Source organism: Oncorhynchus kisutch, linkage group LG6 (genome assembly GCF_002021735.2).
Source record: "Oncorhynchus kisutch isolate 150728-3 linkage group LG6, Okis_V2, whole genome shotgun sequence".
Taxonomy (NCBI): Eukaryota; Metazoa; Chordata; class Actinopteri; order Salmoniformes; family Salmonidae; genus Oncorhynchus; species Oncorhynchus kisutch.
Window position 1 is genome coordinate 34,479,754 of NC_034179.2, and position 22,487 is coordinate 34,502,240.

A 22,487-nucleotide genomic window follows, 5' to 3' on the forward strand; every position below is an offset into this window, starting at 1 on the left:
GCACATCATCATCTGCTAATTTATCACTCCAGTGTTAATCTGATAAATTGTAATTATTTTCTCCTCCTCATGCCTTTTGCACACCGTATATAGACTTTCTTTTTTCTACTGTGTCATTGACTTGTTTATTGTGTTATTGGCTTGTTTATTGTTTACTCCATGTGTAACTCTGTGTTGTCTGTGTCACACTGCTTTGCTTTATCTTGGCCAGGTCGCAGTTGCAAATGAGAACTTGTTCTCAACTAGTCTACCTGGTTAAATAAATAAATAAAAATAAAGAGTGAAGCTGAATGTAAATTCTCTCAATTTACGCACTCTCCCATATGTGATGATGCCTAACTCATTACAAGAGCACAGTTAAAGCCCAGTTACCAGTACCTGAACATGTGAGAAGAGTGTAGAGGCCATAGTATGTAGGCCAAACCACGTACTCAGTCCACTTGGAAAAACGTGCATTTGTTTAAAAAAACAACAACGTTGTATTTATATAAAGTGCAGCCTCCCTCTCTTAGCTAATAGCTAACTAGAACAGCTAAGTGTTCTAGCTAGCCAAGAAGTGGGAAATCGCGGGCAGTAGCGCGTGCCCATTGGATCTGACTGGCGAAAGGAGGCCCCTGTTTTATTCTAGGACGGTTGGAAGAGGCTGACGAGCTCACTACAATAGGTATTTAGCTAGTTACTTGGAACAGCAACCACAGGTAAACACTGGGAATACATTATTTAATTAAATGTAACTTCGCTAGCATTGATGAACTAAACATTGTTTGATGAATTGGTTGTTATTTAGCTAGCTAGCTACTAAAACAGATAGCTATTTAACTTTTTTGCTAACGTTATACTGTAGCTAGGTAACTACTGTATTTGGGCACAGTGATAACGACAGCTAGCTAGCAATACGTTGTTTTTGATGCTTTGTAGATAGCGGTGTCAGGCTAACTAGTAAAAATGTTTTTATTTTTTATTAATGTATTAGACTCTGAGTGAAGACACTGGAATAAGATGAAAAGATATGAAAACCAGCAGGCCAGACCTACTGCAGGTTTGAAATTCAAATCAAATTGTAACGTTATGTCACCTGCGCAGAATACAACAAGTGTAGACGTTACCGTGAAATGCTTACTTACAAGCCTTAAGTCAACAATGCAGTTTTAAGAAAAAGACCGAGGTTATATACCGGGGTACCGGTGTTGTCCCGAAACCCACCCGCCAGCCAGCCAGACAGACAGAATCCCCCCGCGTTCTTCATTGCTGCGACTTGCTTGCAAGTCGAGACTTCTGCTCTTCACTCCGTTGTCAGTTTAGCCTATATTTCACTGCTCTTAGTAGCAGAAAGCATTTTTGCCTGCAGTTTTCGGTTTGGCTCTTTGTTTTAAGTGTATGTGGCGGTTCTAGCTTGTATGACGCCCTGGGCGAACCCCCCCTTCAGCGCGAAGTTAGTTCAACAGAAAGTATTTGACACTGATGTATGCCACAGAAAGTATTTGACTAGCCACAAAATAAAAGTAATTAGCGGGGGAGGGGGGTGAGAATTCTGGCAGGGGGGAGATTTTCCGAACAACACCAGTACCGAGTCAATGTGCCGACAGTGAGTAGCAGCAGTGTATATATATATTTTTTTTAAAGATCGAGGGCTCAATGCAAATAGGCCAGGTTGACATTTTATTAATTAGAATGTGATGACTGCATTCATGTCAAACTGATGGCTGCATTGTCAAAACATTGGACAAAACATTGTCAAAACTGCCATGAGAAAAATGTCTCATGATCGTTTGCTTTCCAGGCTGCCTCTCCGTGCCTCTGTTTAACCAGAAGAAAAGGAGTAGGCTGCCTTTGACGTCCAATCCCTCAGAGAAGAAATTCTGTTCCGGCAATGAATATATGCCTACACACAGCTCTGCTTCATCCATCATCATCAACACACCAGGTAAGAGGAGTATAGGCTACTGCTCATGGACTTCAGTAGTAGCAATAATCAGATGTGTTCTGTGATTCATAAACTTTGCTTTTATTATGAATTTTTCATGGATTTTAAAAGCGTGAGATTCGACTATCTCGATCACTAGATGGCACTACACACAAAGAAAAATCACCTTTGCTGCCAAAATCTCAATGCTGTAACAAATTTTTTTACCTCTGCTCAGGTAACACAGGCTATTACCAAGATCAAGCCCCAAGGTGTCCTGCACCTGCTGTTCAGCACAATCAGTGCAGCAGACAAGGCAACCAGCAGTCTCAACCACAGTCTCAGTGTCCTAACAGTCAACCTGTTCCGGTACCTGTGGGGAGAAGCTTTGCACCTTCACACCCATACAACACTGGGAATACAGGGTAGGGAAAATTGATAGGTCTCTCTGTAGAGGCAGTCATTATAGTGCAGATAAAAAGTTAACCTGCAGATGAACACTGTCTATATGCTGTATAGTACTAGAGATTCTTATTTTGACGGTTGATTTTGCAACACACAAACCTGTCATATCAGTGTTTCGCATCTGTCCAGTCTGCAGATGGGACAGCCACCAGTGAGGCAGGACTCAAGAACCCCTACAAACCCCAGACAGAGCAACTACAATGCCCCTTGCAGCAGTGGGAACACACAGAGCAAGCCGGTATCCCCAAGCAGCTACTCTCAGATGGGTCAGCAGCAGTCAGGTTACAGACAGAGACAGGACAACCCACCAGAGCCTCCTCTTTACTCCCAGCAGTCTAAACCCACTCCCCCTCCAAGCAGACCAAGTCATGGTCCTGGAACACAGAAGCAGAACACATCCTGGAAGTTTATAACCACCACCAACACTGGGCCACAGAAACAACTGATGGAAGATAGTAGAGACCCATATCAAACTCAAAATACCTCGCAGTCTCAGGTACAACATGTAAGTAATCTGTGCTAATTGTAGTTTATAGTTTAACACTGTAGGACCCTCAAACCCAACTTTGGACCTCAAAGCCAGTTCCTCTCTAATCAGGAACTGATTTAGAGCTGGGCCACCAGGTGGCTGCAATTAATTATCTGGTAGAACAGAAAACCAGCAGGCCTTACCACGTAGGGTAACAGCTGAATACCCCTGCTGTAGGAAAAGAGGTTTCTGTAGATTACTTACCATAAAATAACAATTATATCGTTTTCATATTTAACCCAATTGTAGGTATTCTTAATCAAGTAAAAAATATTGTTAATATCTTTTCATACTATCTTGTAAAATGTATGTTGTTCAATGCTAGATCAGTGATTTTAAAGTATTAATGTCTCTTATATTGTGACGGTGCCATCTGTGTTCCAGGTCAAACCAGCAACTGAGAACTCTCTGAGGATCCTGACTGCTGTCATTGATGGCATTAGACACTGGAGCCATTTCAAGGGCAGAGCCCCGTACCTATTTGAGATTTTCGGTAAGTTCTCAAGAAGTGTCACTTTTCTAACATTGTATTTACTATTACTGGTACTCTATACACAATTTTTGTAATGTTATTTTATTCTATTCATTTATATTCAATGTTCGTCCCACAGCCACTCTTGACTCTGCAGTCACCGCCGGGTCTCATGGAGCTAAGAACTTCCTCATGAGAGATGGGAAAGAGGTGGTGCAGTGTGTCTTCTATGAAAATGTGAGTCAGAAAAACACTTCCTCTTCAATAGGAAATTGAGACATGCAGTTACAGGGCTGTCTAGAGTTAATCAGAGGACAACAATCAATTACTTCATGTTCAGCACATTTTTTAAGGCCTAAAAAATCCACACTTTTTTTTCAGTATCAAGAACTTTGGTGACTTTTATTTCAACAGGATACTTACCAGCTGCTACTGATCACCAGCATTATAAAGCAGTAGTTAGTTTTTCAACAATGCTGGAGGATATGGCTTCTCAAATCGTAGTGTATCTCCAGGGTGGATATCCATTATGTTACCTTTACCATGTTGTGCTGGATGTATACCCTTTATGTCTAATGCGTCTCTGCTCCATCCCCACGAGGAGCTGGAGTTGCCCAGGCTGATCCGAGGCCAGGTGCACCGCTGTGTGGGGAACTACGACCACACCAGGGACACCCTCACCTGTGTGTCTGTCAGGGCCGCTCTGCCCTCAGAGCAGAGGAACGCACATGAGTCTATCAAAGCCTCGGATGCTGAGATGAGGGACCTGGTGAAATCACTCAGTGAAGTCTGATCAGCAGCACAGAAACACATAAGGGAGCTTCCAGCAACTGTTCAAAGGCAAAACAATTGTCTTTGCCAATGCGTTCTTGAGTATCACTACATGGCAAGTGCTCCCCACTATTAGAAACTGTACAGTGCCTTGCGAAAGTATTCGGCCCCCTTGAACTTTGCGACCTTTTGCCACATTTCAGGCTTCAAACATAAAGATATAAAACTGTATTTTTTTGTGAAGAATCAACAACAAGTGGGACACAATCATGAAGTGGAACAACATTTATTGGATATTTCAAACTTTTTTAACAAATCAAAAACTGAAGAATTGGGCGTGCAAAATTATTCAGCCCCCTTAAGTTAATACTTTGTAGCGCCACCTTTTGCTGCGATTACAGCTGTAAGTCGCTTGGGGTATGTCTCTATCAGTTTTACACATCGAGAGACTGACATTTTTTCCCATTCCTCCTTGCAAAACAGCTCGAGCTCAGTGAGGTTGGATGGAGAGCATTTGTGAACAGCAGTTTTCAGTTCTTTCCACAGATTCTCGATTAGATTCAGGTCTGGACTTTGACTTGGCCATTCTAACACCTGGATATGTTTATTTTTGAACCATTCCATTGTAGATTTTGCTTTATGTTTTGGATCATTGCCTTGTTGGAAGACAAATCTCCGTCCCAGTCTCAGGTCTTTTGCAGACTCCATCAGGTTTTCTTCCAGAATGGTCCTGTATTTGGCTCCATCCATCTTCCCATCAATTTTAACCATCTTCCCTGTCCCTGCTGAAGAAAAGCAGGCCCAAACCATGATGCTGCCACCACCATGTTTGACAGTGGGGATGGTGTGTTCAGGGTGATGAGCTGTGTTGCTTTTACGCCAAACATAACGTTTTGCATTGTTGCCAAAAAGTTCCATTTTGGTTTCATCTGACCAGAGCACCTTCTTCCACATGTTTGGTGTGTCTCCCAGGTGGCTTGTGGCAAACTTTAAACAACACTTTATGGATATCTTTAAGAAATGGCTTTCTTCTTGCCACTCTTCCATAAAGGCCAGATTTGTGCAATATACGACTGATTGTTGTCCTATGGACAGAGTCTCCCACCTCAGCTGTAGATCTCTGCAGTTCATCCAGAGTGATCATGGGCCTCTTGGCTGCATCTCTGATCAGTCTTCTCCTTGTATGAGCTGAAAGTTTAGAGGGACGGCCAGGTCTTGGTAGATATGCAGTGATCTGATATTCCTTCCATTTCAATATTATCGCTTGCACAGTGCTCCTTGGGATGTTTAAAGCTTGGGAAATCTTTTTGTATCCAAATCCGGCTTTAAACTTCTTCACAACAGTATCTCAGACCTGCCTGGTGTGTTCCTTGTTCTTCATGATGCTCTCTGCGCTTTTAACGGACCTCTGAGACTATCACAGTGCAGGTGCATTTATACGGAGACTTGATTACACACAGGTGGATTGTATTTATCATCATTAGTCATTTAGGTCAACATTGGATCATTCAGAGATCCTCACTGAACTTCTGGAGAGTTTGCTGCACTGAAAGTAAAGGGGCTGAATAATTTTGCACGCCCAATTTTTCAGTTTTTGATTTGTTAAAAAAGTTTGAAATATCCAATAAATGTCGTTCCACTTCATGATTGTGTCCCACTTGTTGTTGATTCTTCACAAAAAAATACAGTTTTATATCTTTATGTTTGAAGCCTGAAATGTGGCAAAAGGTCGCAAAGTTCAAGGGGGCCGAATACTTTCGCAAGGCACTGTATATAGAGTCCTACTGTATGTAGGTCCTTGACATGTCTGAAGATCCTCCAGGGATGAGTAGTATGTGATACCCCTATTTTATTTTTGAAAGAATATTCTGAACTGGGCAGCTCAAGTGTATACAGTTTCACCTGCTTGCCTGTAAAGGGCGCCATCTGTTTGTGACAAGCAACATATTAAGATTGTGTGTTTATGAATTTCCCAATGTTAAATATGTACGTGCATCTCTATATCATCAGATTACAGGTAAGATATTTCATATTTTTCTTGTGTATATAATACTTAACACATAAAAAAATGTAATATGTGCAATTCTGTTTTTGGACACAATAAAACCCCCTTCTCTTCCTCATTTAAACTTTTTAATTACAAAGAAAATTCACAGAACAGCACACATTGTTAAGAGGGAAGTTTCAGATAAAACCAACATTGTTGATGTAATAAGTCAAATTATATATTTGAAGGGGGGGGGGGAGCAGTTAAGAATGAAAAGTGAGCTACAATAACATACAGTTATTAGTTTATTTACAACTAACAAATTACAATGGAAAAACTAGTTCTACTACTCTACAAAAACAGTTTCACCAGTGCTGAGACTTGACACACAATGTTTCAACGTTATATCGGGGTACAAATCCTGTGCAGTAAGTGAACCCCAGTCATTCCCAGTATCAAGCACAGTATGAGGTCCAATACAAATACCAGCATTTCTTTTCTTGGTCTTCTTTTCAAAACATGGCAACACAATTACATACGTTTTTTTATCAGGACTTATCCTCTTTTTAAGTAATTTTGGCAATTTTCAATGACATTCATCTCAGTATTAAGCTCGCATGCACACACACACCTTGGAATGCAGTATGTATGTAAAAGCACACCGATTTGTGGAATTGGCTGCGTAGTCAGGGAAATTATACAATTTGTCCATGAAACATGATAAGAATAAAACGATTCAATTAGGAGAAATGTAATGGCAAAAACACACTAATCCATTGGCTTATCTCAGAAGTTAATTATTTTTAGCCACACTTTACATATTACCTGGATAATGTGTTAACTTAACACTGATAACTGCGGGCTAAGTTCAATTTGTACTGCTCTCAAGTTGTGCCACTCTACTTGGTGTATGGGCATGCCAGGAATTAATGCATTAGCTGCATGTCACAACCTTTTAATTTAGTGATTAAAGTGATTTTCCTCCTGTGAATAAATTGTCAGGGGCATAATTCAACACAAGTACAGCTCTCTCTCTCATTACCTTCAAGCTTTAAGAAGAGATCAGTTTTTTTTCTTCTATAGAACATTCTTCCAAATTCAAGAAGATTATAATGTACAGAAGAAGCACATCTTGAAACATATACAGGAAAAGTACAGCACACAGGGAAAATAATAACGTGAACATTTCTACACTACAATATCCACAGTTGAAGTAGATTGTAACCTGATATTAATAAACTCTTAGAAAAAAATATGCTATCTAGAACCTAAAAGGGTTCTTCGGCTGTCCCCATAGGAGAACCCTTTGAAGACCCCTTTTTGGTTCCAGGTAGAACGCTTTTGGGTTCAATGCAATGTAGAACCCAAAAGCGTTCTACCTGGAACCAAAAAGGGTTCTCCTATGGGGACAGCCAAATAACTATTTTGGAACCCATTTTTCTAAGAGCGTAGTATTGAAGTAACTTGTCTTGGTTTTGTTATAAAGGCACACGTTGGTATGGTCAGAGCAGATATATTTTAATCTAGATCAGCTGTCTTACTATTTATTAACTAACCCCAACTTTATCTGCACTCTAGTCTAGAATTTCAAGACAATGCTATCTTATCTTCTTGCCTTTCGCCTGATTTAACGTAGTCCTGAATTATAGTGTATCGCTAGTATTGTGTTGTGTAAAAACTGAAATAATAATGACTTGGGCTAACAAGACAACCATATTAACACTAGGAACTCTGGAAAGGTTGGTAGAAGGATGCCATGTCATCCCAACATCAAATTTGTAACAAATGCTTTTCACATGCCTTAAAAGTTGACTATCAGACCAGTATTGTGTTATTATGCACACCTCTTTATCTATATTAATTTGTCTTGAAGGCAGGTCAGACACTTCTGTATTGTTTGGTACATCTCCTCCATTGAAAAACATGTCCAACAATTTCTCTAGAATTGTTACTGTCCAATGGTTCACTGCTTGAGACTTGTTGAAAATGTGAATGGTTTCTGACCTTTTAGAACCATGTTGAAGGTGTAGGCTAAGTCAGATGGCGAGGCCCCAGGCTAATGTTTCACTGTGCTACACGTCCATCTTATGACATCCTTACAGCCAGAGTGTTGTTCAATACGGGATCCAAACTGCATCTAGATCCAAACCTATATACAATCCCCTTTCCTCAAACTCCTCTGGACGGAGTCTTTGAATGCGCTCACTGTGTTGAGATCTATGGGTCTGAGTCAATGTCATAACTTTCTGATCCTTGCTTTGTCTTGATGTTAAATGGGTCTCCTATTGTCTTGACTGTTCGCCATATCCACATGAACCCATTGAAGATTGAAGCGTGTCCATGTCCTTTGATAACTGTAGAAATGTTTCATATTGTCTGTTAATCTCATGCCACCCTTGACGATTGAAGATTCTCCTTATTGTCCCACCTTTTCTCTTGTAAACAGCTCTGATGATTCTGGAATGTTACACTTATTCAGTATTGCCCACTATTAATGTCACCCTGGAGTCATTATGGTTATAGTCCTGACCATCACCCTCTGTCTGGTTACTGTAATGTTTAACCAACTTTCTATGTATAACAGATGAATATTTATGTATACCTCTGTCCATCTGAACAGAGGTTGTTGTTATCAATCCTTGTGTTTCTTTCAAACATGTATTTTTTCCAGAAAAAAACAGAAAATGCAAAGTCACAAATTGATAGTAAAATCAAGAACATAACAATAAGGTAAATTATTAGATCAAAGAAATATATTTTGCTTGAAGGAAGACGGTACATAAATGTTATTCACAGTTGTGTATAGCCTAGTTGTATATCAGTGGGCAGGGCTTTTTAAAATGGCATCCTACAGAAGAAGTGGACGCAGGGGTTTCTCCATCTCCATGACATCATACACGGACGTAGGGAGTATTGTAGTAGACTGACTGGATGAGGGTGGGGTCAGTTGTTGCCCTATAAGAGAGTGGGCAAGGGTGTCGGGGACAGGTGCTCCTTTGGGGCGTATTTGGCGAAGAAAGGCAGGAAGAGTGTGAGCATGACGCTGACGATGGCCAGCATGTATCCCCAGCCAATCTGGCAGTCCCCGGCATAATAGATGTCTGAGTCCCCGCAGAAGGATCTCACCAAGGTGGAGTTGAGCCCAAAGGGATAGACCAGCAGCCCAGATCCCATGATAAACACTGGAGGAGAGATGAGAAATGGAAGAGACTTTGGTTACAACCAGGGTTACATTCAAATACAATATCTTTAGACAGCACTTTGGACAACAAGATCCCCTATTGTTCAGCTTCCCACAAATATATCTTACATCCCTCCTTCTCATGTGCTTCTCTCAGTTATCCTTACATTTCAATCATCCTTCCAACTGAACTAAATCAAAGATCCAGCTGTAAAAGTTTCCATCCCGGCTCTTTGCGTTCAGCTTGACAAGTGTTCCTGGTAATGTTGACCCCTGACCACTTGGTGGCACTAGAGGTTTTGCATTATGAGCCGACAGCCCACAGATACGGTCAAACGTGTAATTTAGGAGCTTCACAGTCTGCCCTATCTCCAGTTGCACCCTGAATAGCACCTATAGAAAAATAAATCACTATTGAGATTGAGTCTCAACTCAGCCAGGGAGTGATGGAGGAAGGACTGATTGAGGAGAGGAAATAGGCTTTTTATGTAAAAAAAAAAAAAAAAGGAGCTCTGATGGCTCTGGATTGACAGGCCTGGCTAATGCAAAGTGAATCATGTCTCCCAAAAACCATTAGCACTTCTCATGCCAAACTGACGACCACAAGAAAAGAGCCTGGCACTTTAATATGCAGCAATCAGCTTTCCCAGACAGTATCACATCCTTAGTGCCCCATGTAGCGACTGGCTGAGAGAGTGGCTCAGTTTTTCAAAATTGAGTTAGGTCTGCCAGCCAGCGCTGCCAAGAAGCAGCTATCCATTGCTGAGTATCATCATAACTACTCTTACTCATGTTGAGGAAAAACTAAGGTTATATTTCCATTAAACTGGACTGTCATTGTTTGTTTTTTACGATACAATGAAATAATAGGGTACTATCGATAACGAGCTATCATTCACAGCTGTCTGTCTGTCTGTCTGTCTATAAAACACATGAAACATGTATCATCTTTTGTTCATGTATTGATTCCAGAGTTTCTGAGTTTCAAGGACAGTGTAGCAGCAGAGTGTAATAGTGTAATAGTGAAGTTATAAGATAAGGCAATGGGAATGTCAAGTATCAAAATTGTTTTATGCTACAATGTTATAGATTTTAGGGAAAGGGTTGAAGGGAGCTCTATATTATGACATGTTCCATGCAGAGAGAGTGATAAGATGTAACTTTTTGATGTGTGTTTGAAAACCCTCTGGGAGAGACTGGTGAGTGTCATGCTAAGCGCACAGAGGAGAGAGAAACTGATAGAGATAGGGAGAAAAACAAGGAGAGAAGTCAGAGAGAGAGTCAGAGAAAGAAGGGGGTGAGAAAAAGGAAATAGGTGACAAAAAAAGAAGTACAAGAAGCAGAGGGAACGGGGAGAGGTTGTATGTGTTGGAAGTTAGGGCACTGTGTACCAGAATCACCCCATTAGAGTGATGCTGAGGATGTGGCTGCTGGAGCCCCAACCCAGAGCTGAGGATGCGGCTGCTGGAGCCCCAACCCAGAGCTGAGGATGCTGAACCCCCAATCCACCCAGAGCTCTGTCTCTGTCCTGCTCAGAATGGCCCTGTGTTTATCTGCAGGGGCCTGGCTCTTCAAAGCAGCCTGGCTAATGATACTTTAATGGCCTTCTCTATCAAACTATCATTGGTTTTGTGGAAGGTGCACAAAGACACAGGCAGGGTTTCCTTTTCAAGGCACTTCCCGTCGCCGGTCCTCTCCACAACAGAGATGACAGCAGTCACACACAGCCAAAACCGAAATGGATAAATAATGAAGAAACATGCCAGGCCCCCAAATAGTCGATGCAGGAATTCAATCAAACCACATAACATAGCTTTGAAACAAGTGGCACGAAAGCCTTGAGGGTAGGTATACGGAGAGGGGGCAATTGTTGTCTGCATCAGATAAGCACTGTGCCTCAGGTCGATATGATCGCTCTAGGCTGCATAGCTCTGTTAATGGGAACAGACTTATCAAGAATGTACAAGTCTGACAACCCTGGACTCACTTTACCTGGATAAAGTCTGAAGACTAGAGTAGATTACTGTGTTGCTGTATGTAGGACGACTGGGAAGATCTATAGCTACTGTGTTATGTACTATAGGATTACTGGGAAGATCAAACTGAAGCATTTATCTTTGATTTCTGTTGCCTATTGATGATTAAAAACATGTATACACAGTCAGTCTGTGATATAATAAATGTACAGTACACATTACAGGAGGTTGGTGGCACCTTAATTGGGGAGGACGGGCTCGTGGTAATAGCTGGAGCGGAATTAGTGGAATGGTATCAAATACATCAAACATGTCGTTTCCATGCATTTGATGTCATTCCAGATGCTCCGTTCCATCTATAATTATGAACCGTCCTCCCCTCAACAGCCCCCTGTGGTATATAGTTTTGGCAAGTCGGTTAGGACATCTACCAAGTAATTTCTCAAACAATTGTTTACAGACAGATTATTTCACTTATAATTCACTGTATCACAATTCCATTGGGTCAGAAGTTTACATACACTAAGTTGACTGTGCCTTTAAACAGCTTGGAAATTCCAGAAAATGATGTCATGGCTTTAGAAGCTTCTGTTAACTCAGTGCCTCTTTGCTTGACATCATGGGAACATCAAAAGAAATCAGCCAAGACCTCATAAAAAAATGTAGAAGTCTGGTTCATCCTTGGGAGCAATTCCCAAATGCCTGAAGGTGCCATGTTCATCTGTACAATAGTACGCAAGAATAAACACCTTGGGACCACGCAATCGTCATACCACTCAGGAAGGAGACGTGATGATAGAGATGAACGTACTTTGGTGCGAAAAGTGCAAATGTAACCCAGAACAACAGCAAAGGACCATGTGAAGATGCTGGAGGAAACAGGTACAAAAGTATCTATATCCACAGTAAAACGAGTCCTATATCGACATAACCTCAATGGCCGCTCAGCAAGGAAGAAGCCACTTCTCCAAAAACGCCATATAAAAGCCAGACTAAGGTTTGCTACTGCACATGGGGACAAATATCGTACTTTCTGGAGAAATGTCCTCTGGTCTGATGAAACAAAAATAGAACTGTTTGGCTATAATGACCATCGTTATGTTTGGAGGAAAAAGGGGGAGGCTTGCAAGCCGAAGAACACCATCTCAACCGTGAAGCAGAATCATGCTGTGGGGGTGCTTTGCTGCAGGAGGGACTGGTGCACTTCAAAAAGTAGATGGCATCACGAGGCAGGAAAACTATGTGGATATATTGAAGCAACATCTCAAGACATCAGTCAGGAAGTTAAAGCTTGGTTGCAAATGGGTTTTCCAAATGGACAATGACCCCAAGCATACTTCCAAAGTTGTGGCAAAATGGCTTAAGGACAACAAAGTCAAGGTATTGGAGTGGCCATCACAAAGCCCTGACCTCAATCCTATTGAAAATGTGTGGGCTGAACTGAAAAAGCATGTGCGAGCAAGGAGGCCTACAAACCTGACTCAGTTACACCAGCTCTGTCAGGAGGAATGGGCCAAAATTCCCCTAAGCTGGGAAGCTTGTGAAACTTGGGAAGCTTGTGGAAGGCTACCCAAAACGTTTGACCGAAGTTAACAATTTAAAGGCAATGCTACCAAATACTAATTGTGTGTATGTAAACTTCTGACCCACTCGGAATGTGATGAAAGAAATAAAAGCTGAAATATATAATTCTCTCTACTATTATTCTGACATTTCACATTCTTAAAATGAAGTGGTGATCGTAACTGGCCTAAAACAGGGACATTTTACTGGATTAAATGTCAGGAATTGTGAAAAACTGAGTTTAAATGTATTTGGCTATGGTGTATGTAAACGTCCGACGTTAACTGTACATACAGTATATGATGGTTTTGATGATGTTCAGGATTACATGTACTGTATGCATGCATATACAGTACATACCATTTAGTGATTTGACTCGTGTTCAACCTTGAGTAAATGGTGAAAACTTAATTTGAGAGATTAGCAGTAGCAGCCCACTATGGACACAGATGGGTAAATGCAATCTCATGAATATAGAAGCTGAGGGAGCAGTAACAAATTACACGATGGTGCGATGCAGTGAAACTGCATATGGTAACCTCACAGCATTCATTATTCTCCCATCCAACAGGGCCAGGGGAGTGGGGAAAGCATCCCGCTCTCATCTCATATGCCATATTGAATGTCCCATGTTTTATTGACATGTTTAGAGAGACATAATGGACGTGTGATTATAAAGGGCCAACTCAGTTATTCTGGAGTTGGGACTTGACTTGAGAGTGTTTGTGGAGTTCACCTGGATACAAAATATCCACAATGGCAACTTGGCAAGTGCTATAAAACCCAAGCTACGATAACATAAAAGTAAATAATGTAGCATTAAAACGGGCCACAAACAACCATTGAGCTGACTTACATACTGTAAACTGCACATAGAATTGCAAAGCACCAAGGATTATCTAAATCCTAAAACAACAACGGTAATTTGGATGGGCGCCTCGGAACTGGTCCCAGATACAATGAGTATCCATCAAGAGTGGGCAGGAGGACTTTTGACGCTACACTTGGCCAGTTGGGCGGCAGGTACAGCAGTAATAAAGGCAGTTAGCCACGAAGAAGAGCTGTTAAAACGTAATTACGGGAGTTTAAAGAGCCGTCTCCACAATAGCTGCATGGCAGTGAAAAGCGTTCAGCACAGCACTTCAACACACATCTCCTTCCTTCTTCCTGTTCCTATTAGACACCGTTTACTGTGCTTCCTGCGCCATTCACGCTCATGTGCACACAAGCCATGTACATTCTTGGAGATTGGAATCAGGTGGGACTGGAAGGGAGGGCATGAGAACAACTAACGGGGAAGAGAAAGACAGAGGAAACAATGGGAAAAGGATACTGTAGGTCACCCAGGGGCTAATGTGTCTTATTTACAGACACCCCACATCCATACAGACGGACAAACACAGAGACGGCAAACATGGATCACAATGGAAAGCAAAGCTATAGTTTTACACCTTGGGTTAAGTCAGTCACGAATCACTGCCACTCTATCAGCTCTCTGTGTTTATCTGTGTGTGTGTGTGTGTGTGTATGTGTGTTTGTGTGTGCGGGCATGCATGCATGTGTGCTGTAGCAAGGACCGCACTGAGAGTCTAACCGCACTTATAAATTACCCTGCAGCCTGTCTGGCTGAATACAACAACAGCAATGCCGATGTGATACTAATGATAGTAAATCACCAGCCAAAACAGAGGCCTGCCTCTCTGTTTAGCAACATATGCTGCTTAAGGATATTCTTTGAGTTCATCCACATGGGTTTGACTTTATGCTCAGGCTCATACGTCCTCTGTGGTTACACCACTGACACGGTTATCCTTGAAGTTTGAAATCCTGGAAAAACAACCCTAGAATGTTACACAATTGGGATAATTGTTTGTGGCGAACAACTGAGAGAGATTCAGAGAGTTGTTCTCCCGATGGTTTGAAGGGCACTCAGCCTCAACCGGCGATGGTTGAAAAAGATCATGTTTTTGACAAATGCAGCAACACTTTGTATAATTGTCCTCCAATAATTTTCACAGACAGCCGTGAAGTCAGGAGGCCTAGGCTCTGTGATTATCACTGAACCTTTAGCAGAGTCAATCCTCTAAAATAAACATCCTACTTTTGTAGGAGTATGTTTAGTATTCAATCAGATTTAGGGAGAGTAATGGAGAGTAGGGGGGTGGAAAGCAGAGAAGAGAAGAGGCAAAGAAAAGAGAAATGAAGAGATGCAAAGAGAAGAAGAAAAGACAGAAGAGAAGACAAGAAAAGACAAGAGAAGACAGAAGAGAAGATAAAGGGAAAAGAAAGAGAAGAGAGGAGATGTGACGTGAAGAGAGATAGGCAAAGCTCAGTAGAGCAGCCTTGATTCTCCTCTCTCTTTTCCCTGGACTGTTCAGTGAGAATATGACAGGAGAGAAGAAATGTTGGAAGGAGAGGAGAAGTGAGGAGAGCTCAGCCTTGACTTTATTGCTCTCTCTGGTCGCTTGACTGCTCACGTTTGTCAATGAACTAGTGAGACACGCCAGAAAATGATACTGAATTACACAGCCGTGAGAATGAGAAAAATATAAAGTTTCTATAAAGGTATTTGAAGAGAACTTGTTGGCCCTTGGCCTGTCCCCAGAGTAAGGTGTGTGATGAGGTAGCGTCCATGCGTGACAATGCATTAACTCTCGGCTGGGAACCACAGTAACACCATGGTAACTCGGTATCCAATCACACAGGGTGGACTGAGGTCCCCATTCACTCTCTCTGGGTCAGGCTCAGGGAGGGCTATATACGGGGACTGAGAGGTTTTAGTGAGAGTATATGATACCACAGACGTCATATACCAATAAAATAAAATAAAAAATATGTTTTGTTTTCACATACACCGGATAGCTGCAGCGATATGTGTTGATTTACAGGGTCAGCCATAGCGTTGGATGTTGTGTGCATGCACTCTGATACTGTTGGTTAGTGTGTGTGGAGCATCCAACAACACGCGTGCACAAAAAACAAACTAAAAACAAGATGAACTTTACACTCTGTATAGAGTACTAACGTATTAGCACATAGACTTTTGGCATATTCAAATAGAGTTGTCACCTGTTGGTGAATCATCGAATGAGAACATTAGCCTGTGATACATGACCTTTTAGTTGTCTAGTCAGTCCAATGCCCTGTGGGGCTGAGGGTTATATGACAGTGATCTCCATCAGTGAGTAGTGAGGTGGAATGTGGCCCAGTCTCAGAAGATGATGTGGTCATCCTAGAAATGGATGACTAGAACAGGCATCATGTTGAGTATACCTACACACGTTAAGTGTACCCATGCTAGTAATTCTATTTCTGTGGTGGTCATCCTGTATTTCTTCCACGTACCATCAGAGTACTTAATTACAAGCCATCCTGCTGCTGGTGCTGGGGACCTGGAGGGCCATTCATTATATCGCCAAGACTTCTGCTTTGGATCAAACTTTATTACCTCCCAACGCTGACTGCCATAACTCAGTTAGCACTGAGGAAAGTTGCCCGTGTGATTGAATTAGAGATTGATGTGATGGCTCCCTCCCTGGCCTGGTCTGTCTAATCCTCTGCTCTGGTTAGCCAGGCCTGACTGGCTTGCTGGCTGCTGTTATTTGTCCGTTCTGTCTGCTCCCTCTGGCTCTGTCAATGACTACAGCTACAGCCCCCGCCATGATTACTGTCAGAAATGGCTGAACACACAAACCTCAACAATCATGTTTTCCCCCTGGGTTAGAAACACTGGTGTGAATCTGAGGATAAGCTAAGGTCAAAGGGAAGAGCTTTGACACTTGACAAGTCAAATCACATGCTTCGTAAACAACAGGTGTAAACTAATAGTGAAATGCTTACTTACGGGTCCCAACAACACAAAATACAACAAAAAACCTTATAATAAATAAATAAATACAATAAAAATACACAACGATAAACACACAATGAGCAATGATAGCTTGGCTATATACATGGGGTACCAAGTTACACGACCACAGAATAACTATGATAATGGTTGACGGCGAGAGAGGAGATTAAATGAATTGTCAGTGACTCCTCTTCTCCTCGTCCCCTTACACCCCTATATCTGCATTCCAGTCTTGCAGCAAACATGGTAGATGAATATGAGGGCTAATGTTGTCCCGAGGGTCACTTATCTCCTACAGTATGACCCACAAGCATATCTGTGACACTCCCAGTCCTAACAAAGACTAGCCCACAGCAGGAGGCCTGACTAGAACAACCCAGCCACCACACAGGCTCAGATATCATCCACAGAGACTCAGCTACCAGGAACAGGATGCAATCCTGTGTGTCTCTATCCACAGGAGTCTGCTCTCATTCTCCAAAGGAACTTTCCGTTTGGCTGCTGTCCCAATTGGGATTCTATCTGTGTGGTACTGTGCACTGAAACGACTAGGGGCAGTACAGTCACGCACATACAGAACAATATGTCTTACCTAACCTTACCTCACCTAACTACATACCTGAGAGCTAAGGTCACAGTAACTGAACAAAGAATGTTCCTCTTCACAATGGCAAACACACTGTTATTTTTACTCCTCTGTCGGAGAAGTGTATCCTTGCATTGTTCCCTTGCAAATATTTGGGAGCGGGTGTCATTTTTTTTTTTTTAAGAATATACAAATGTATAATAAATCTTTATTTGCCAGCACACCACTCATGTATTTGTTGCCAGCGTTGTTTGTCAGTTATGAAGCACAGTGACATGAAACATGCTGTAGGCCCTGGAAATACCAAGAAATATTCTTTAATTACAGCTGCAGCCTCATAGCCATACATCAAACCTCTTTCGTTCTAGTGATCATTTTTCCTGTTGTCTACCTTTCCCTTTGCTTTGATTAACAGATGCTGCAGATACACAACACCACAGGTGTGGTGAACCAGCCTACGCGTTTGTATGTCTCTGTTCTTATTTCTAATAGAAGTGGGACTGGTGTACGTTCTATGGCACAAAGTGGATGTTGACGGTGGGTAGATGTGTATATTTATTTTAAAAACTTTATGAGCCGTTTGCAGTTTAAGATTTTTTGTTAAATCAGTATGTGTGTGTGTGTGTGTGTGTTTCAGTCAAGTCATTTTCCTATAATTTCCTACCATAAAGCCCTATAATGAAAGCAGAAAGGTTGGCAGTGGGGATACGGTGTCTCTTGGAAATTGCTTTTCATCGCCCGCATTTGGAACCTATTCCCATTTCCGTCTCCTTCTCCAGGCAGCCAGGCAGGCAGGTGATAGGTATAGACGACCTCTCCTCTCCCCCTGGTCTGAAGGAGATGGAGGAGAGAGGTCCTGACGGCCCACCATCACATTAAAGCTAAAGGCATGTCTGACCATGCAGGGAATTAAACAGGGACTGTGGAGATGACAGGAGGGTTCACATCTCATATGCCAATCTACAGTACCTTCCATGAATATGTCTAGGTGCTACTGGAGGGCCACAGACAGAGACAAGGGAGAGATGTGTATATCATCTCAGTTGCAGTGATTGACAGTGAGTCTAAAGGAAAATGTGTTTTATATATGCCCAAGGATCCAAGCGAGAATCACCCGAGTTCTTTATTCCTCTGTAAACACACCTCAATGTGCTCAGGGAGATAAATATTCTGGTATGAAGATGAAACTCTATTGCTTGCAGCTAACGACAAAGTTAGCTTATAGGTTGTGGTAAACTATGGTGCATTTCAGGTAGTCAGATGGGACTGTAGCTAGGAGTGGAAGGTCATGGGTATAAAACAGCACGGAGGGACCATATCTTAATGTGATGAGCTGTGCTGTAGCAGCAGTCTGCACAAGCTTTGTTGATAATTAAGCACAGTGTGCCTCTGGGAAATTGTGTGAATGCATTTGCTTCTTCTTGAATAACCTCATGTCCTAGAAACATTTGGCTGGAGGTGTTCACGCAACCAAGAACACACGCACATGTACACACACACACACACATAGAAAACACTCCCTGTAAATTATTCCCAATGCTGTGAAAGTGAAAGTAGTAGTCATGACTCCAATGTGGGAAGGGAAGAGAGAGAAATATGTTTTTAGGCCAAGGCTCTGTAGAGGAAAAACAATAGCAGGAAATCTCTGATCCCAGACAAAAAAACATTCCAATTTGGCTCCTTTTCAGAAGTGTAAAAAAAAAAAAATGTTTGATTTCACCTCATTTTAACATTATATCATAAAGAGCACATGTTCAACTTCATAAAAAAACACTTTTTCATATCTCAAGAGGTAGTAAGTGCCAAATAAAGTAATGGAAGCTTGTTGTGTGCAACAGGGAGTGGCTATTGAATGCAAGATTCACAAAAAAATGTAATTGTTCAAACATTTCTAGATTGTCTATCTATGGGTAACAGGATTGACTTGTTACGCTCAACCCGCACAGTTTTCCACCACAAAACACCAGAACATTACTAAATTGTAATTATTTTGCCATGATGGCCTATTTATTGCCTTATCTTACCTCATTTGCACACACTGTATATAGACTTTTTTTCCTATTGTGTTATTGACTGTATGTTTGTTTATTCCATGTGTAACTCTGTTGTTGTTGTTGTTTGTGTCGCACTGCTTTGCTTTATCTTGGCCAGGTTGCAGTTGTAAATGAGAACTTGTTCTCAACTGGCCTACCTGGTTAAATAAAGGTGTTCTCAACTGGCCTACCTGGTTAAATAAAGGTGTTCTCAACTGGCCTACCTGGTTAAATAAAGGTGTTCTCAACTGGCCTACCTGGTTAAATAAAGGTGTTCTCAACTGGCCTACCTGGTTAAATAAAGGTGTTCTCAACTGGCCTACCTGGTTAAATAAAGGTGTTCTCAACTGGCCTACCTGGTTAAATAAAGGTGAAATACAACATAAAAAACATGGCCAAAACAAGTAGAATAAACTCACCTGATTTTCCTCTATGATTTCACTATTAGATATTCAATGTTTCCTTGAAAAAATGAAGTTTCACCATAAAGCGAGAGTTTAGTTCACGTAACAGAGTTGACATTACAATGAGGGACAGAAATAAATGAATCATGAATCACATGAACAAATAATAATCTTCAAAAATAACTAGGGTTTTACAGTGAAAGCAAGGGTTGACAGAGGGACGTCAAATTCTGGCACTTTAGCAAGACTTTATTCATATAAATGTTTAGAATTTTCCATGTGGTCTATATTATAGGGCACCATTTCTACATTAAATATTGAAGGGATGCAAGAGGCACTCATTTGGTGAAATGATGCAGGTGTAAACGTAGTCAATGTGCAATGAGGGACCAAATCAGATGTCAATACCAGTACAGACAAAAAACAACAGAGTCCAACCAAAAAGACAGGAAATAAATCAAGGAGAGAAAGCGACATCGGTGTGGGAAGAAACTTCTTTAAATTTTCCATGTTGACTAACCTTCGTGTTTTAAAGTAATGATGGACTGTCGTTTCTCTTTTCTTATTTGAGCTGTTCTTGCCATAACATGGACTTGGTCGTTTACCAAATAGGGCTATCTTCTGTATACCCCCCCTACCTTGTCACAAGACACCTGATTGGCTCAAACGCATTAAGAAGGAATGAAATTCCACAAATTAACTTAACAAGGCATACCTGTTAATTGAAATGCATTCCAGGTGACTACCTCATGAAGATGGTTGAGAGAATGCCAAGAGTGTGCAAAGCTGTCATCAAGGGAAAGGGTGGCTATTTGAAAAATATCAAATAGATTTTGATTTGTTTAACACCTTTTTGGTAACTACATGATTCCATATGTGTTATTTCATAGTTATGATGTCTTCACTATTATTCTTCAATGTAGAAAATAGTAAAATAAAGAAAAACCCTTGAATGAGTAAGTGTGTAACGTGTGAGCTGGGAAGCAAGTTCAGGGAGTGAATATATTTAATGAATGAACAAAACATAATACAAAACAGGAAACACTAACAGCACACAGACATTAAACTGAAACAGAAACAATGACGCCTGGGGAAGGAACCAAAGAGAGTGACATATATAGGGCAGGTAATCAAGGAGGTGATGGAGTCCAGGTGAGTGTCATTATGCACGTAACGATGGTGACAGGTGTGCACCATAACGAGCAGCCTGGTGACCTAGAGGTCGGAGAGGGAACACACGTGAAGGTGTTCTAAAACTTTTGACCGGTAGTGTAGTTTTGGAGTCAAAGATAATAGTTTCAGTATAGTTCAAACGGGTTTGTTAATAATTTTATTTCAGTTTACTAAATAGTTTTTTCATTATTAGTTTTTTGTTTCAGATGTAGTTAGAGAGAGAGAGAGAGAGAGAGAGATGCGAGAGAGAGAGAGAGAGAGAGAGATGCGAGAGAGAGAGAGAGAGAGAGAGAGATGCGAGAGAGAGAGAGAGAGAGAGAGAGAAAGAAGATGAGAGGATGGGTGCCAGAATTCAGATTCAATAAGACAGCGCAGAACTATGGTTGTTTTTATTCACAAAAAATATTAAAAAGACAAAACATTTATTTTTATAACTTTCGTCCAGCCAGTAACCTGCCGTTTTTAGGCAGCACAAAAAGGCTACTCAGACAACGGAAATGTGGTCAGAATTGATCGAACATGTTTTTAACTATATGAAATTGCCTGTCTAAGACTGTATGAAAAGGGTTTGTAAAAAGGGTGATCACACAGGTGATTCTATGGATTGTTGCTCTCTCTCTGAAATGGGAAAAAACCGGTTGACCTTGGGATGAAGAGTAAGTGGAAGAGGGAGCACATGAGGAATGAAAGAGGGAAAGGAAGAGAGGAAAAGAGAGAGAAAGATAGAAAGAGCACAAATGGAAATACTTTGAGAGGGAAGAGATTAGAAGGGCTACAAAAATTGCCCTGTACAATCGCTACCCACCTACAGTGTGGGCATGGCAATCTGGGGCACAACAGCAGTGGTCAATCAGAGAGCAGAGAACCATGTTCTAATAGCCCTCTGCTATCACTGTTATTAGTTCAGCTGTGTGTGGTCAAGACAACCATCGCACTCACATCAGACTTGTACAAGTGCCTCTTGTACCGCATGAACAAATAAGAAAGAAGGAGGGAGAAAAGAGGGGGAAAGAAAGAAAGACAGAAAAAGAGAAATGAAGAAAGGAATGAAGAAAGTAAGAACGAAAGATAAAAGATTACCATAGCATTACCATCTCTTCCAGTCAGCCTCCAGGACAATAAGGATGATATGGTGTCGAGGGCTTATAGACTCTCTCACTTGTCTATATGAATATTCACATAGGGTTATATAACTATATCTATATGAACTGAGAAGAGGACAGAATAACTATTTGTTCATTCGGCCCCTAAAGCAGCTCTTTAAACATGCACGACAACAACCATACATCCTAAGAAAGGTGAAAACAAAACCTAAACTATAGCCTATAGATAGAAGACACAAAGAAAGGACAAAGAATTACAGTCGTTCAGTGCACAACATGCACATGCCAATACTGTAGGCCTACTTCCAAAGAAGCAGTCTATGGAAATCTGTCTTAGATGTGTCCAGTGAATCTCTGTGCCGCAGCTAATCTATCATCTTAAATACTTTTATTTCCATATCTCTATCCATGTTTTAATCTCGCAAAGTAATTTACATGTCAGACAAATTGGTTGTCCTTGACATGCTTATGCCTTGTGTGGCACACAAAAC

The 22,487-nt window shown here is 41.3% G+C and overlaps 2 protein-coding genes across 3 annotated transcripts in view; one reads left to right on the forward strand and one right to left on the reverse strand.

Moving 5' to 3' along the window:
• Nucleotides 1–350: 350 nt before the first annotated feature.
• Nucleotides 351–4,348, forward strand: LOC109892129 (spermatogenesis-associated protein 22-like). Of its 2 annotated transcripts, none has more exons than XM_031826642.1 (8): nt 351–698; nt 974–1,039; nt 1,781–1,924; nt 2,142–2,328; nt 2,498–2,873; nt 3,282–3,390; nt 3,509–3,606; nt 3,971–4,348. In XM_031826642.1, the coding sequence occupies exons 2-8, from the start codon at nt 1,000–1,002 to the stop codon at nt 4,160–4,162; spliced, it is 1,146 nt and encodes a 381-aa protein (XP_031682502.1). In that variant the 5' UTR covers nt 351–698; nt 974–999; the 3' UTR covers nt 4,163–4,348. The 2 variants fall into 2 exon arrangements, with proteins under 2 accessions (XP_031682502.1, XP_020340141.1); XM_020484552.2 differs by having other exon boundaries at nt 3,974–4,348.
• A 1,911-nt stretch (nt 4,349–6,259) lies between these two features.
• The window catches only part of lhfpl7 (LHFPL tetraspan subfamily member 7), a 231,657-nt gene continuing 215,429 nt past the window's right edge, over nt 6,260–22,487 (reverse strand). Inside the window, exon 3 of the mRNA XM_031826643.1 lies at nt 6,260–9,309. Within this exon, the coding sequence (XP_031682503.1) occupies nt 9,083–9,309 (227 nt within the window). The 3' untranslated portion in view covers nt 6,260–9,082. The remainder of the gene's footprint in view (nt 9,310–22,487) is intronic.